Genomic DNA, 16,801 nt, shown 5'->3' with positions numbered 1-16,801 from the left:
TGACTCACCCTTCCTAATTTTAAGACTTCTTATAAAGAAAGCTGCAGTAATGAAGACATCATTGTATTGGGGTAAAAATAGACCCATATGGCTCAGTGGGACAGAATAGGGAATCCAGAAATAGATTCACACATATATAGTCAGTTGTTTTTTGGCAAGGCGATATCAAGGCAATTCAATGGAGAAAGAATAGTCTAACAAATAGAGCTAGAACAATAGAATAGTCATATACAAAAAATGAACTACAACCCTTATCTCATACCACATGTAAATGGGTCATAGACTTAAGTAAGAACTAAAGCTAAAAGCTTTTTGAAGGCAAGAAAAGAAATCTTAGTGATCTTAGTTTTAGCAAAATAGAATGGAACACAAGAAGCATGAACTACATTAAGGAAAAGGAATCAGAAGTTTTACTTCAAAATGAACTTGCTTTTCAATAGATGCTGTTAAAGGGCAGGCTACAAATGGGGAGAATATATTTGTAACACATACAACTAATGAAGTGTATCAAGATGAAGGGCTGTCACAGGGGCCATATCTAGCCTAACATCTGCTTATACACAATCCTTACAAGCTAATAGTTTTTCCATTTTTTTTAAAAGATTATATATAAGCCCTCAACACCTAAAATACTTACCTGCTGGCCCTGTGTAGAAAAAGATTGCTGACCCCTGAACTTTTATACAACTATCAATACTAAGAAGACTAACAACCTACTCAGAAAATGGGCAAAAGGTTTTAGCATGATCTCCACTAAAGAAAATACACAGACAGCAAATAAGCACAGGGAAAGATGCTCAGCTTTGTCAGTCACTAGAGAGTGTGAATTAAACTTATAATGAGCTACTACCACAGATGCACTAGAATGACAGACTTTAAGACGGACCATACCAAAGTGCTGGTGAGGAAGTAAAGCACCTGGAACTCACATACATACTGGTAGAGACTTAAAGAATGTAACCACTTTGGAAAATCATTGGAGAGATTCATAAGTGCTAAACGTCTGTATGCCATATGATGCAGCCATTCCTTTCCTAGTATTTACCCAAAAGAAATGAAAGCTTGCATCCATGAAAGATGGGTACAGGAATGTGTGGCAGTATGGTAACAGCTAAAAGCTGAAAACAAATGTCCAGCAGCAGTAAGTGGTTGCAAATTATGGTCTATCCACATAAGGGGATATTACTCAGCCATTAAAAGGGATGAATTACTGAGACCCAGCATGATGGTTCTCAGTTAATGCTGAGTGTAAGAAGCCAGACCAAAAAAACTGACTCCATTTGTACGAATTCTATGGAACGTAGAATGCGCAGTAACAAATCAGTCAGCAGTTGCCTGGGCAGGGTCAGAGGGGATGGATTACAAAGCAGGACAAGGTGTTGACTGTGATAGATGTATTTGTCATCTTGGGGGTAACAGGTTCACTGTTGTGTATGTTCATCAGAACTCATCAGGTTGTACACTTGACGTGTAGTTTGTTCACCAATTACACTTCAACTCTGAAAACACATTTAAATAAAGTCTATTTTTCAAATATTTTTAAGTCTGAAATTGTAAAGCTACACCAGGGTAGGAGGAGTAACATAACTTCCATGTGCCCCTTATCCCTGACAGATGTAACACCGCCATATTTGTTGCGGCTTTTGAAAGCTTGTCATGTATTTGAAGTCCCCTTGTGCCCTTTGTCATCCACGCTCCTACCTTCCCAGGGTCTGCTACGCTCTGGCGGGGTCTGTAGATGATTCACTTTACGCCTGTCTCTTGGAGAACACTCGTGTTGTGCAGTAGTGAAGTGTTGTAGTGTCGTTCAGCAGCAACAGCCTGAGATGATAGGTTTTAAGAAATACAGGACCGCACAGAGAAGTGGAAACATTAAATCAGAGCAGACATGCAGCTTCATTATTTGGAAGGCAGCTTCTTCAGACTCCACTTCCTGAAAAAGCTTATGGCTCAAAGAAATCAGAAGAAACAAGATTTTGCTAGCAGATAAGCATCTGAGAGTAGTAAGCAAGCATAAACACACCTAGCCAGAAGGAGCTAAAGGTCAGGTTTGATATGGTAGGATTGATTAGTTCACTTAGAGCCAAAGCCAGAGGCTTAAAAGATGGGAAAGTCCTTCCCTCCCTTCTTCCCCTCCCAAGCAAAAAAGGGGGAGGAAGGAAGCAGGAGTAGCCATAGTCATTCTGAACATGTGGAAGGGATCCAGGAGAAAAAAGACAAAAACAAAGATAGTACCCAAATGGGGTGGGGGACGGGAGGCCATGGGTGCTCTGGGGGACTGGATATGGAACTCACCTCATCTGTATTTATTTCATGGAGTGTGAGGGAAGTCATCTGCCCTCCTGTGTTCTGTCGATAAATAATTATAGAGCCCGTGCTACACTGAGTGAGCCTGTGAACCTGGTTGTTCAGGATGGGAAGTGGTATCATAGATGGTATCATGAGGAAGTTGACCCATCATGCCAGTGCTGTGTGGACAGAGTCCAGTCACACAATACAGTCTTGGATCCTTGTGCCTCAAGTTTTAATTTCGAATTAAGCATTAATGAGCTGAAGAAACCTATGGGTTTGTGTCCTGTTTACAAAAGCATCAGGAAATCACCATGGCTTGGGGGAAGCGTTCTCCCAGACTTCACCCTACTCTTTGACATAGAGCTGCTCTTCCAGCCTTCGTTCTGTGTCAGGGTTTTCTGTGTTCGTAGCAGCAGCAGTGTTAATACTTTGAGTAGAGTGGACTACTCTAGGGAATAGGAAAGCCTCTTGGGAGGAGGTTTTGTTTTCAGTCCTTGAGTCAGTAATTTTTTACAAAGATGGCCCCATTATACCGTCCAGACAGATAATCTCTGGTTTGTTGCTTATCCCTTTAGATTTCGTTACCTGGAACTAGCCACTCAGTCGTCAGCCTCCTAACCCCTCGCAGACATGCCTGCACGCACACAGGTTTTTCCACACCGATCTTACTCGATGCTAGCCAACTTGAGTTTGCATTTCCTCAGCAGTATCTTGCACCATTCTGTTTCTCTTTGTAACGAGTTGATCTGAAAATTGCTTTCTCCATCTCCTTTGTAAGGTTGTTTGATTTTTTACGCTGGGTCCTCAGTAGTTGTTGCTGACTGACCGTGCTCCCTGAGCCCACATCTTGAATCATCCAAATGAGTGAGAGAATATGTGGTACGATGTGTGGCAGTGCACCTTCTCTTTCCCTTGTTCTCTTTCTTCAGCTGGCTGTCATTGACCCACAGATGCCCTTACTATTCTGTCTTGCTTTCCTCCTTCATTTCAAACAAGGAGAACTAGTGGGGTGTTTTTTCTGCTTGTCCCCTTGAACACATGGCAGGTTACACCAAGGACCCGTTAGTACCACTTCCCATTTTAGCCTCCTCATGAAAACATGTTCACAAAAGAATATTGACACAGAGTTTCAGTAGAGATTGTGTCCATGAGGGAACCCAAGGTGACTTAACCATCATGTAGTTTAAGAAGTCCTCAAACTGTTGGAAGGCAAATAGGGCAGCATGGTTCTGGACCTGTCAGACATCCCAAGGGAGGTGAATGGTGGTGAGCCTGTTTGGTAATGACGTCTGGAGTATCGTCAGGACAAGTTTGTAAGCTGTACGTCTAAATGTGGAGGTGGACACAATGGATATACCTATTACTTGGTTGGGTTTTTAGTTGCTTTTAAACCACGCACTGGTTTTCTAACTCTACTCCGTGTCTCTTGTTTGTTTACAGCCATAGGTATTAAAATACCTGTCTGACTTGTGGGAATATTGTGCTCGTTCACTTTTAAAAAATTTTTTTTAATGTTTATTTATTTTTAAGAGAAAGAGAGAGAGAGACCGAGTGTGAATAGGGGAGGGGCAGAGAGAGAGGGAGACACAGAATCTGAAGCAGGCTCCAGGCTCTGAGCTGTCAGCACAGAGCCTGACACAGGGCTTGAACTCACAAACTGTGAGATCATGACCTGAGCCGAAGTTGGACGCTCAACCGACTGAGCCACCCAGGCGCCCTCATTCACTTGAATATAGATCAAGATGCTTAAATACACTGTCTAGCACAAAGACAGTTTCCTTAAAAAATATAGATTTACATCAGAATTAGTGATAAGAATTAGAAATTGTTAAATGTATTTAGCCTCCTACTAAATTTAGAAATTCTGTTCTTTCATCTAGTATTGCCCTCTGTGGCTACCTGCTTACCTCTCCTGCAAAACGATTTCAGACTTTTTTTTTTATTTAAGGGAGATCTCTTTTGGGGTGAGGGGGGATCATTTAACAAGTCAATAGTATTATTGCCATTACTTCATTTGTTTTTACTATTTGATTGAAATAGAACTTGTAGTCTTGTATATTAGTCAAGATCACTATCTTTTCTTTACATATTTCTAAGATATGTATTCTATGTGATATGCACTAAAACTTAATGTTTAAATTTGAATCTGTTAAATTGCTATGAAATGTGATGCTTATATTTACAGTAGAGGAAAATTCAGGTAGAAATGTTTTTATTTACTAATATTCTAGTAGAAATCCATAAGACCTAGAACTCCAATTTTTTTTTCATACAGGAAATTTCATTTTGACTCTTCTTTTAATAAATTGTCAAGTAGAATACTTAACTGTGTTGATTTTGTGTGCAACATCCTATTTATAGTTTACAAGAAATGCTGTGAACAATTCTGATTTGTTCCACTAGAGGGCCCTCTTAGAGAAGTTTTTCCTTGTAAAATGTCCTTGGACGTGGTTCATGACCATTGAACTTTATCAAAAAGAATTTCAGAGAAAAGCTAATGCTTATTCTTTCAGAATATATACCCACAGAGTAGTTCTTTCTGAGATATTGGTGAGCCATAGTTGGTAAATTTGCCTTTTTCTCTCCCTAGGTCTTACACAGATTAAGTTTGTTGCCTATTAACTGTTAAAGGGTAGACTCTAAGCAAAATTATTAATAAAGCCTTTTTCACTAGTCTGACTTGACAACATTATCTTACATAATTGTATGCTCTCTTTCTTGCTGCCCCTTACTCCCCACAAAAAAAGCTCACCATGAATTCTGGTTTGGAGTGGGGGGCAAACAGGTGCTATATGTAGAGGTATGTCAAAAGCATGTATGTCCAGAAAGAACATTATTCTTTGGGAAAGATTTAATTAGGCAACTGTTGAGTGAGGTTTTGTCTTCTGAAGCCCAGAGGCCTCGATGTTCGACTCCTGTATTTCTTTGCTGTACTGTTGCGATCCTTTGTCAAGGCCCAGAGGAATACAAAGGAGTGGAAGACTCGAGGAGTGTTTGGTTTCCATCTGGCCCTTGTTTATACTGCTTCAGTGTGATCTGCCCTGAGAGCAAAGCAAGGGTGATAGGGAGTCTTTAACATTCTCTTTCTTTTCTCTCAGATATAGAGACCATAGTACCATTGATTCGTGTCAGGCTGGCTTTGTATTTTGAGTTCTGTTCAGTATGTACTCCTGAATTTATCTGCTATCCAACTTATATGCACAAAAATCACCTGAGTACCTTGTTAATAATACAAATGTCCAGGCCTCTGCCCTAGAGATCTTAATCAGGAGATCTGCCTCATGGCTGGGCATCAATACTGTTTTAACAGTCTTCACCATCCCCCTCCCTCACCCCTCTAGTTTTTTTGTGTGGGCAGACCAAAGTTTGAGGTTTAATGGAAAGAGCAAACTAGACTGGTTTTCTTAGGAACCTGTTTGCTTGCTATAACCTTGAGCAAGTTTCTTAGTATCTCTGAGCCACATGTAAAAAAGACAATGCATTTCTCTAAGACTGTAATGATGATTGGATCAATTAACACACAGGATAGTGGTTATAACCAACTTGGCCCACAGAAGGCATTCCACTCCGCCCCCCTCGTTACCCAGAAACTTAACATTTGGCTCTTACCTACCTTACCACTCTGATATTTACAACCTTACCTCCTCTCCAGCTATGGTAGTTTTGTCATTCCCTAAATAAGCCTCTAAGGAGGCTTTCCTTCCATCACATTTGTAATCAGGTGTCCTAGGAATGCTTTCTGCTGCTTCCTCTTTAGTCATTTCTTACTTGTCCTTGAAGACCATTCACCTGTCATAGCTTCTGTGACCACTCTGCCCTTCCTGCATTCTCCCCTCCCTCCCCCCCCCCCCCCCACCTCACATGCTGGCTTTGCTTTCCCCTGAGAGGCATGGTGCCATAATGAAAGGAGCAGGAGTTCTAGAAGCAGGCAAGGATGTGAATCCTGACAGCCTGCAACTAAATGTGTGAGGTTGGCCAAGATGCTTTAATTCTCTTTTTAATGTGCAAAATGGGAAATAATATCATTGTACGGTATTGTGAAGAGGGAATCCTATGTGAAGCGCACAGCACATAAGCTTTCAATAAATAGTAGCTGTTTCTTTTATGATAATAATTTTGTGTAGCTTTCTCCTTATTCACCTCTCTCTGTTCAGTGCATAATAAAATACTGACATTTATATAATGGATTCCCCGTAATTATCTGGTGAAGGAATGAATGGGTCCATGAATAAATGATAAGTACATGAAAGGCACTTGGAAAACTACCAAACACTATTGAAAGGTTCTCTTTACATTTGAGTACTGAGTTTTCAGATAGGAAACCTATGTACTGTGTATTTCAAATTTTATTCGAGCATGATTATATATATAGCTAAGATAAACTGTTTCAGGAGAAAGCGAATTTAAATTTCAGAGGTCTTAAGGACTAGAGAAATGTCACATTATGTGCTGATAAATTTTAAAGTTTAAGTTCAAATTTACTCTCTAACAAAAGCTCTCAGGATTTTTTGAGGTATGGTTTTTAGATGATTTATCAGTTTAAATTCCCTAATTTATTTCATATCAGGCATACCTCATTTTATTTCTTTACGTGCTACAATTCTTCAGATACTGCATAATATTTCATTATTATATTTGTTATGGTCACCTGTGGTAAGCAAGAGGCTTTGCTACTAGCTCATGTGGTGGTTACCATTTTTTTGGCAATAAAATTATTTTTTAAATAAGGTATGTACATTGTTTTTTTAGATAATGCTGTTGAACACTTACTAAACTACAGTATAGTAAATAACTTTTATATATATGACATATGTTTATGTGTGTGTGTGTGTGTGTGTGTGTGTATATATATATATATGTTTGGTTATATAGGAAACCAAAAAATTCATTTGCCTTGCTTTATTGTGATAGTCACTTGATTGAGGTGGTCTGGAACTGAATCCACAGTGCCTCCAAGATACATGTATAATGTGGTCATTTCATAAAGTCATCCTCTAACGGTAACCTACAAATTGTCAAAAATGTTTCCTTACATTTAGCAACATTTCATTGAGCTGGATGAAAGCAGACAGAGATTACTGCAGAAATGCAAGGAGCTGATGAAGAGAGCTAGGCAAGTATGTAACCTGGGCGCAGAGCAGACGGTTCCTCAAGAATACCAGACAGTAAGTATAAAAAGTATATACGGCTACAAGTTATATACTCAGCACGTTATTTTTAAGCTCAAAGTGTGTAGTCATTGTAATGTGCCATAAGAAACATAATGTGCTGAAAGAAATAATGGGATCTTCCCATTTTTAAGCTGAATGTGTATGTCATCAAGCTTAATGGATTTTCTTTACTGTCTTCAAACTTGGGCACCAGTTGTCGGTTGTTGCTGTCCCCTTGCCCAATTACCACTACCAGAACATTCATTCTTGCGACAAAAGGCTTTTTTCCCCCCAACCTACCTGTAAGAGGTGGGGGCAGGAGGTGGGGTGTAATTTTTTATGGACACATAGCATTGGTAATTAGTTTATAAGAAACAGTAAATAGAGGATGTTTAGAAAAAGGCAAAGTGAACATATTTTTCTGGAAATGAGGGTGCTTATTTATGGTTTGATCTTTAGGGCTAACATCTGTTGGTAAGAAAAGGAGAAAAAAGCCTTTCCTCCTTGTATTTTATGTGCTAACATACTGTTCAGTTCAGTTAATAAATGAGACGCTGCCCGTAGTTCATGTTCTACCATGACTTGGGGCCCCGTGACCCTAAGCTTTATCTGGCAAGTAGGGATCACACCTTGTCCAACATACCTACTTCTTGCAGAGTAATGTCTAAAGAAAATAGAAAACTACTTTTAAAATATTTAGATAAAATACTTTATCTTAATTTCAGTAGGTAGTGAAATATGTATTTCCCTATTTCAATAATTAATGTCTAATCTCTATTTTAATAACTAATGAATGTCTACTAAAGATATAAATAGAACTGGAAAAAACTCATTTAGATTGGAATTTTCAAATCCTCAAAGATTTTACTCTACTGTATCAGACCCAGACACCACAGAGAATGGATCTATTAGGGTACATAATGGGGATTTAGTAGCTATGAGACAAATTGTGTGGTTGTTGTTTCTATAAAAATATACTAGAACTTTTCCTAAGTACGCTTAGTTACAAAAGAAGTAAATATTAGTCCAGTGTCTGTAGTTTTTTTCAGAGTAGCAGTACAGTTCTACCCTTGATAAGTTGTACTGTTTTCGAAAGAAACAATATTAGAAGATAATTCGTATATTAAAAATGTTACTGATCTATCAGGCCTTGAACAAGACAGATACTTCTCTACTGAAATTTACATCCGAGTGTGGAGGGTGGGGCAGACAAACGAATTAAAAAGCAAATAGATAATGTCGGCTATTGAGAGGTGCTGAGAAGAAAAATAAAACAAGGTAAGAGGATAGAGTGTCAGAGAAGGTTCCTTTGAGAAGATAACTATTTTAGATGATTCCTGAATGCAGAGAAGAAATTAGTCAAGTGAGTGTTTGGGGAGAAAAGTGTTCCAGGCAGAGAAAATTGCTCCTCATGAAGCCCCTAGGCAGAAGTGTATGCGTCATGTTTCAGTATGGAAGGAATCTCAGTCGGTTGAAACTTGGTGATCCAGGCATAAACGAAGGCACAAGTCACACCATGTAGGGTCTTACTGCCCACAGAAGGAGTTTGGGTTATATTTTGAGATGGCACCCACTGGAAGATTATGAAGAGGGATGTGGCTGACGGGCATGTAGGAACGCACTCTAACTGCCAGCCAGGCAAAGAATCAAGTAGGGACACAGAACTAGTGCAGTGAGACTGTTCAGAAGATTATTGCTTTGGACCAGGCCAGAAATAATAGCAGCAGGGATCAGGGTGGGAGGCTGGAGAAGAGGGAAGCGTGCCAATCTGCGGATCTGTTACTGACAGTAGCAGGACTTGCTGATGGATTAGAGGTGGAGGGTGAGAGAGAAAACCAACCCCTACATTCTGCCATTGACTGAGATGACGAAGATAGAAGGAGAAATAGGTTTGTTCACATTGGTAGGGAGGGTGTGTGAAGTCAAGATTTCTGCGTGACCATCTAAGATTTAGGATGCCCGTTAGGGAGTCAGGTGAAGACACCCAGCACATTTAAGTCAAGCACAGGGTGAAAGCCCAGCGGACAAGTCACGTCGACAGCGGATACTTCCTATCTGAAGGGCTGTAGATGTTGAACTGCTTTCGAAACAGTTAAAAGACATAAGATATTAATTATTTCAAGGTCTTTTTCAGAGTTTTAAGATTCATTTTGTACTTCATACCACGCGGTCATTGCAGGTTGTGCTAGCAACACAGTGTACCGTTTTCCTCCCAGATAGGAAGGGGTCTGCCCTGACTTGTCTCTACCGCCTGGACTCCAAAGGTCGTACAGGTGACCCTCGAACAACAGGGGTTTGAACTGTGAGGGTCCACTTATGTGTAAATTTTTTTTCCATAAATAACAGTGCTATATTTTTCTCATGTTTTTCTTAACATTTCCTTTTCTCCAGCCTCCTTTATTGTAAGAGTACAGTATATAAAACATGTATTATCCACAATATGTGTTGATCCACTGTTAATGTTATCAGTAAGGATTCCAGTCAGCAGTAGGCTGTGGGTAGTTACGTTTAGGAGAGTCAAAAGTTATACATATATTTTTGACTCACAGTGGGGGTCGGCCTCCCCAACCTTGTGTTGGTCGAGGGTCAGCTGTACTACGGTGAGATTCTGCCGTCAAAGTAACCGGATTCTTAAGATGCTTTTGTCGTTCTTCATAAGTACAGTATAAAGTTCTAACTTCTTGCTCTCTTTCAATGCCCCACATATTCTGGACCCATTCTACCAATTCAGCAAGTACCCACCATTCCAAATGGACACAACTCCTCACCCCCCATGGTATGCAGCACTCATTCTTTTTTCCAAGCTTCCTGTCTCCCCTCTGCCTTGCCTTTCCCTAGCTACTTGCTCTAAGGCCCAGAGATGAAGTTGAGGCCTCTTACCTTCTCTTAACTCTCTTGTAGCTCCTCTAGCATGAACTGATACTTCCCTTAGTCTGTATGATATGTACTGCTTACTGTAATACTCAACATTGATACTCTGCCTTAAGGTGTTACCCAGTGTTATTCAGTCAATATGTTTCGCATTTTTTAAAGTGTAAGCTATTTGAAGGCCCAAAACCCTGTTTAGTTCCTTTGATTTCTTGTATGCTAGCATGCTGTTGAACACATAGTAGATACTCAGCAGAATATTTATTCAAATTGAACTGCCTTTGCTGTACTGTCTGCTAATAATAGACCATTCTTTTCTTCTTTAGGCTTTCCAGGATCTTCCAAACACGTTGGATGAAATTGATGCTTTATTAACTGAAGAAAGATCAAGAGCTTCTTGCTTCACAGGACTGAATCCCACAGTATGCTTCTTCCCCTTTGGCCTCCCTCAGGCACCGCCACTCTCCCCACACACCCCACACGCACGCGCGTGCACACACTTCGCTCCAGTGCCGGCCTCCCACTCTGTACTAGAGCTCTTGGTAATAATAAGCTAGACAGCAGGAACAATGTGCTTTAAATGCCAGATTCTGAATCTATTAGAATTTTAAATAGACTCTTCCTAAGGAACACACTGTTCTGTGCCTTTCCTTTATAAAAAGAATAGTGGGGCTAACCTGGAATACTGCAGCGTCTATTTTTTTTTTGAGGATGAAAAACACTTTCAGTACAAGAACATAAATGAGTTGCATACAAACAGTGTGACACAATGAGCATTTTCACTTCACATTTTAATTGATGCACAATTCCCTGTAATTTTATCCTTTGGTAGATTTGTCTTCAATATTCTTTTTTCCTGGCAGGTTGTTGAGGAATACACAAAAAGAGAAGAAGAAATAGAGCAATTAACTGAGGAACTAAAGATAAAGAAAGTTGAACTGGATAAATACAGGGAAAACATTTCACAGGTAGTTATTTAACCTTTAGTTTTTCTTCTGTTGCGGGCTCACCATTTATCCCACGGGAACATAGAACGGCGCCAAGTGAAATTACATGGAACGAATAGTTACACATGTCCTCGTGGCTAGATTGATACTACATTTCTTAGGGACAGTTTTCTATCAATATAGTAATACTTCTTTTGTGTTTTTATATTGAATTTATTTGCAGGTAAAAGAAAGGTGGCTTAATCCTTTAAAAGAGCTCGTAGAAAAAATAAATGAAAAATTCAGCAATTTTTTTAGTTCCATGCAGTGTGCTGGTGAAGTTGATCTGCATACAGAAAATGAGGTAAAACTGCATTTCACGTGTTTCCTGGCGAGTAGTTTTAATTATGTGCTGAGAGTACGTGTGAATTGTTAATTGCAGAACGAGGCCTGTGACAGTTTTGCTTACTAAAAAATCGTTCAAAGGAAGAAAAATACCACTGCCGGAGTCCATTGCAGTCACTTGTGTTTGTGTGTGTGTGTGACATTTGAGATCAGTCGCTAGCATCTTACTGACTTTTTGTATCCGGGGAGGTAATGGTTATTTGGCTCTGCGTGAATTGAATTGATTTAAAAATCCACCACTGTCCACATTACAACATTCCTAAGCAGATTGGCAAACTTGACTGAAGTACAGTCTATTAGTGGTTTCCGTTTTTAGCAAGACAGAGTACACAGGAATGAAAATATTTGCAAATTTGTTACTAGTTTCTTGAGCTGTAAGTTAAGGCATTGCAAGTATAGGTAAAATAATTTCCTTTCAGAAATACATCAAGTGATCAACTGGGATTTGCTTTAAAATAATTGAAAAAAGGAGTTGGGAATTATAGATGAAACAGGATGATCGTTTAATCCTCACAGTTATTTTGTAAAGCAGGTACTATACCTCAGTTTTCTTTTTTTTTTTTAATTTACAAATAAACTGCAACAACAAAGTATCAAAGAACTAGTTGCCGTCTACAGGCCTTTAGGCATCTTCACAGATCTGTTGAAATAAAACTACAGTCACTAAATTTTACGGCTTTTCCTCTTCTAATGGATTTATTCAGTCTCTTTTCGAATAGTAGTATTTAAGTGCCCGAGAAACCTGGAACCTTCAACAAGTATGTGAACGTTTCACAGGAGGACTATGATAAGTACGGCATCCGGATTCGAGTCAAGTTCCGCAGCAGCACGCAGCTGCATGAGTTAACTCCACACCACCAGAGCGGGGGTGAAAGAAGTGTGTCCACGATGTTGTACTTGATGGCCCTTCAGGAACTCAATCGATGTCCGTTCAGAGTAGTTGATGAGATCAATCAGGTGTGGAGCTTACTCCTTTACCTGGGTTTTATTGCATCTTGTGGTGGATGTAAATGTAATCAGTATCATTGTTGTTTAGGGAATGGACCCAATCAATGAACGGAGAGTGTTTGAAATGGTTGTAAATACTGCTTGTAAAGAAAATACATCTCAGTACTTCTTTATTACACCAAAGGTGGGTAATCAGTAATCTTAAAGAGCTCATGTAACTCCGAGGTCCCCTGTGGCTTCATCATGTAGCAGATTTTGTGGCCCAATACATAAAGGTGAGCAGAAATACTCCCACAAAAGGAACTCCAAGGATTACAGTAGTATTTATATTACTAAAGGGGACAAGTTCCAGTGACATACTTAATCAGAGACCTTATTATTGCAAGAAGAAATGTAGGAGGCATAGAATTATGTTCTAGAACCAAGATTTCCTCCCTGGTTTTGGCACTTACTCCTTCTCTAGATAAGTTCTCTGTTAGCACTTTTTACAAGCGGCAGGGGATTCCACACTCAGACCTGAGATGCTCATGTCCCCAGAAGGGCCCGTCCAGGGATGCACTGCCCTTCACCGTTCACCAGCACCACTGCCCTGACCCAGAGGAAATCACAAGTTAAGCCAACGTCTTCTTTTCTCACATTAACTTCGATAAGAGCAGAATCATCCTTGCAGAGAATTTTCCGTAAGCTAGAACCATTACAACAGGAAATCGTCTTTTGTTACATCTTGTGCTGTAGGTGAATTGTAAGACCAGTAAACTCAAAGCTGGGTTTATTAACGTTACTGGATTTTCTTTTTAAAACTATGCATGAAAAATTTTATTGGCAAGTCCATCTTAAATGCACATTTTTATTGAAGAGTATAATCTGTCTTCTGGGTCTGGCACATACTCTCTGGAATAGCCAGACCTGTTAATGCTCTGTTGTCTACCAAACACCCTGCCCTTAAAAACCCACCCCTCTGTCACACACTTTTCAGGCTACCAATCTTTCACGACCGTACGAGTTGCTTGTGAAGTGTTTGTGGATAAATGAGTGAAAGAATGGATCCCAGGGATGTGCTGAAGGACTTACTTCCAGGGTCAACCTAGGAAGCTGTAGGATCTTATTTGGCCTGGGAAATACTGACAAGGCATGTTGATCATTAGGCCGGGCTTCAGGCGCGCTCGCTCAAGGAAGGATCACAGTCTGGCAGGGTTTATGTTGAACTGAGAACTTCAGAAGTATTTCATTTATGTTTGAAATAAAGTAACATTTGACTTGACCCACCACGTGAGGCCGGTAAATCGTGCTTAATATACGGCATTATGTGCCCCTTTGTTTTAACACAGCTCCTGCAGAATCTTCCTTATTCTGAAAAGATGACTGTGTTGTTTGTCTACAACGGTCCTCATATGTTGGAACCTAACAGGTGGAACCTAAAGGCTTTCCAGAGGCGGCGGCGGCGCATCACGTTCACTCAACCGCAGTGAAAGTAGAGGGTGACAGCTGTGACGTTTCTCTGGTTAAATCCTGTTTCTAAGTGTGGCTCGCTTGAATAAAAGGAGATTCACTAAAGACTAAGAGATCAGTCATTTTTGGAAACCTGTTAATCACAAACGGGTTGATGATTGGAGACCGTAGTAACTTCTGTCTGTGGAACATTATCCGGTAATAGAAATTAGTCTTCAGCTTTTGTTGAACTTGAGTCCTTGGCCCTCTGGCTGTATGTCACGGGGTTCCCGTGATAAAAGGTGTTGACTGTGTTACATCACAGGTGCAGGGGAAGTGTGGTGGGCCTGCTAACCTCCAGCTAGAATTCCAGAGTAACTTTAATTACTGTCAGAGTCTAAAGAGGACTCTGCAGCTCAAGTCATAGTTTCCTCCCAGTGTTCTATTTAATTTTTTAAAAATTGATACGGAAATGTCTAGACTAATGTATAATAATTTATGACAAGTCTATTCATTTCTTCCTATTAAAAAGGATTACCTTATCTCCACTAGGAAATGTGATTTTATGGGCCTTTAAAAAAAAACTTTATGAAACTTGACACTCTAATTGTATTGGTATCTCAAGGGAAAAACATGCTGGGCTTCAAAAACGGTAGGACTTGTTTGAAATGCCACAAGGTGGCCACTAGATGATGCAACATGCAGCAAAAGATTGACAGAAGAAAATCAAGTTTTTAAAGAATAACCCTGTAAAGTGTGTGTGGGGTGGGTTTGGTTTGGTTTTTTTTAATTTAAAGTCAACTGTATTTTACATCTTCAATTTCTAAAAGCATTTTTATAATTATTTTTAGAAGGGTTTTTTCTTAAGATTTCATATACTGGTTTCTACAGTTTATATTTGAAATTTCTCAGTGTTATGTCAAGAGTGAGGGAAAGCATTGATTTGTTTCAAAACATACTGTTTCTAGAACTTAAGCTTTGAGGTCCTTCCTTACCATGTTGATCCTACCCCACTGTCCTAGAAAATCTAGTTTGAACTGTTTTCTTTGAGCAGGGAAGAATTAGAGAATCATTTGTTTATCTCTGAGTTACACTAACTAACAGTGCCAAAACAGTTCTATTCTTTTAAAAGATAAATTTTGTGAGATAATGGACGAATCCAAGAACACGTCTCTCTGAACAATGGATTGGATCCATTCCAGTCATGACAGAATTATTTTTTTGACTTGGTAGCTTGAATAAATTGCAGAATCGCATTCAGTTTGGGCTTTGTATATTCATAAATAGCCATGGAAATTTATATTCTTATTAGGTCAAAAAATAATGAACTGCAAGTCTATATCCTCTCACTTGGACATTTTCTCTTTAAAAAGGTATTTTTTTCTTGAAAAAATTTTAAAAGAGCCTTCTCAGTCTAATGCATGTATTATGAAAATATTTTAAAAAACATTTTTACTGGTGTAACAAGTCACGTAAACATTGAAAAACTTGGTAACCTATTAAAGGGACAGTGCTCCCAAATGTTTCTGTTGTTTAATACTTTGCTTTCCACCAAAATATCTTTACTGATACACGCTTACTGTCCTGTGTTTTGTGTCTGAGTGCCAACCATCTTCCTTCTGCAGGCAGGTGACCCGTGGGCAGGCAGAGCTTGAAGATGAGTTGTTTGCAAATCAAATGGTCAAGTTTATTGCAATTTACATATGCCAGTAATTATTCCATACTTTGTTTGTAAGCATTTTATATTTCTCTACTGGACAAATATTTAGTTTTACATTGGATTTTGAACTGTAAATGAAAAATTATGTATTATTTTAACATATTAATAAGAGAATAAGTCTAACACATTATATTCTCAGCCACTTAAAACTTCATATATTTTCTGCAAAGGTTGATTTCTAATTACATACAAATTGTACAAAGGCCAAGTGAAAGTCTGATTTGATGAATAAAATATTCAAAACCTGAAGGTGACAAGTATTTTTAATGAGAAAATCCTCATTAATTTGCCTAAGGAGAGAGCCTCTATTCAAAGATTTTTAGTGTTCAAAGTAAAGATTTTTTGCTTTCTGATTGTCTTTTGGACACGTGCTTGTTTTCTTTGGAGTATGAATCTTTAGTCTGTGAAAAATGTAATTCTGTCCTGCCATAGTGTGTGTCTGTGTGCGTGCGTGTGTGTGTATCACTGGGGAAAAAGACCTCTGGGAAACGCTTTGTTGGTAATAAATGCATATTTTCATATTCTTTTGGAGTATGGTGTTTTTTATTTGAGAGAGAGAGAAAGTACATACGCGGGCAAATGAGTGGGGAAACCGGAGAGGGAGAGCAAGAATCCCAAGCAGGCCCTGTGCTAGGCATGGAGCCTGAGAGAAGGCTGGATCTCACAAATTGTGAGATCACGACCTGCGCCAAAATCAAGATTTGGACGCTCAACTGACCCAGGCCACCCAGGCACAGCTAGCGTAGGTTATTTTAATTAAAAACTGTTTTCACACTTTCAACCTTATTAAGAGTCATTTTTTTGCATTTAGTGAAAAACCAGTCTGTCTGGTGTGCTTTTGCCTGTCCATGTTCAAAAGCCATCAAATATTTAGTTCTTTGCCTGCCTGCAAGGAGATTACAGTCTAACGGAAGCAATGAACATCATGAAAAAAGGTTTCAACCATCTGAGGAAGCCACCTTGCAACACGAGTGGCAACAGTTTTTAGCCTGAAGCCCTAGATTTGCTAAAAACGTTCACAAGAATCATTGTGTCTTCATACATTAAGCTCCTGTCTCAACTCC

The 16,801-nt window shown here is 39.3% G+C and overlaps 1 protein-coding gene across 2 annotated transcripts in view; it reads left to right on the top strand.

Moving 5' to 3' along the window:
• The window catches only part of SMC5 (structural maintenance of chromosomes 5), a 97,068-nt gene extending 80,807 nt beyond the window's left edge, over positions 1 to 16,261 (top strand). The window contains exons 18-25 of one of the 2 annotated variants that reach the window (XM_047829557.1): positions 7,332 to 7,457; positions 10,174 to 10,218; positions 10,637 to 10,732; positions 11,174 to 11,278; positions 11,481 to 11,600; positions 12,419 to 12,598; positions 12,678 to 12,773; positions 13,918 to 16,261. In XM_047829557.1, the coding sequence (XP_047685513.1) occupies positions 7,332 to 7,457; positions 10,174 to 10,218; positions 10,637 to 10,732; positions 11,174 to 11,278; positions 11,481 to 11,600; positions 12,419 to 12,598; positions 12,678 to 12,773; positions 13,918 to 14,058 (909 nt within the window). In that variant the 3' untranslated portion in view covers positions 14,059 to 16,261. The remainder of the gene's footprint in view (positions 1 to 7,331; positions 7,458 to 10,173; positions 10,219 to 10,636; positions 10,733 to 11,173; positions 11,279 to 11,480; positions 11,601 to 12,418; positions 12,599 to 12,677; positions 12,774 to 13,917) is intronic. The other variant, XM_047829558.1, reaches the window with a different exon arrangement.
• Positions 16,262 to 16,801: the final 540 nt, after the last annotated feature.

The sequence above is a fragment of the Prionailurus viverrinus genome, chromosome D4, assembly GCF_022837055.1.
Source record: "Prionailurus viverrinus isolate Anna chromosome D4, UM_Priviv_1.0, whole genome shotgun sequence".
Lineage (NCBI taxonomy): Eukaryota > Metazoa > Chordata > Mammalia > Carnivora > Felidae > Prionailurus > Prionailurus viverrinus.
This window is presented reverse-complemented; position numbering and strand designations above follow the sequence as displayed.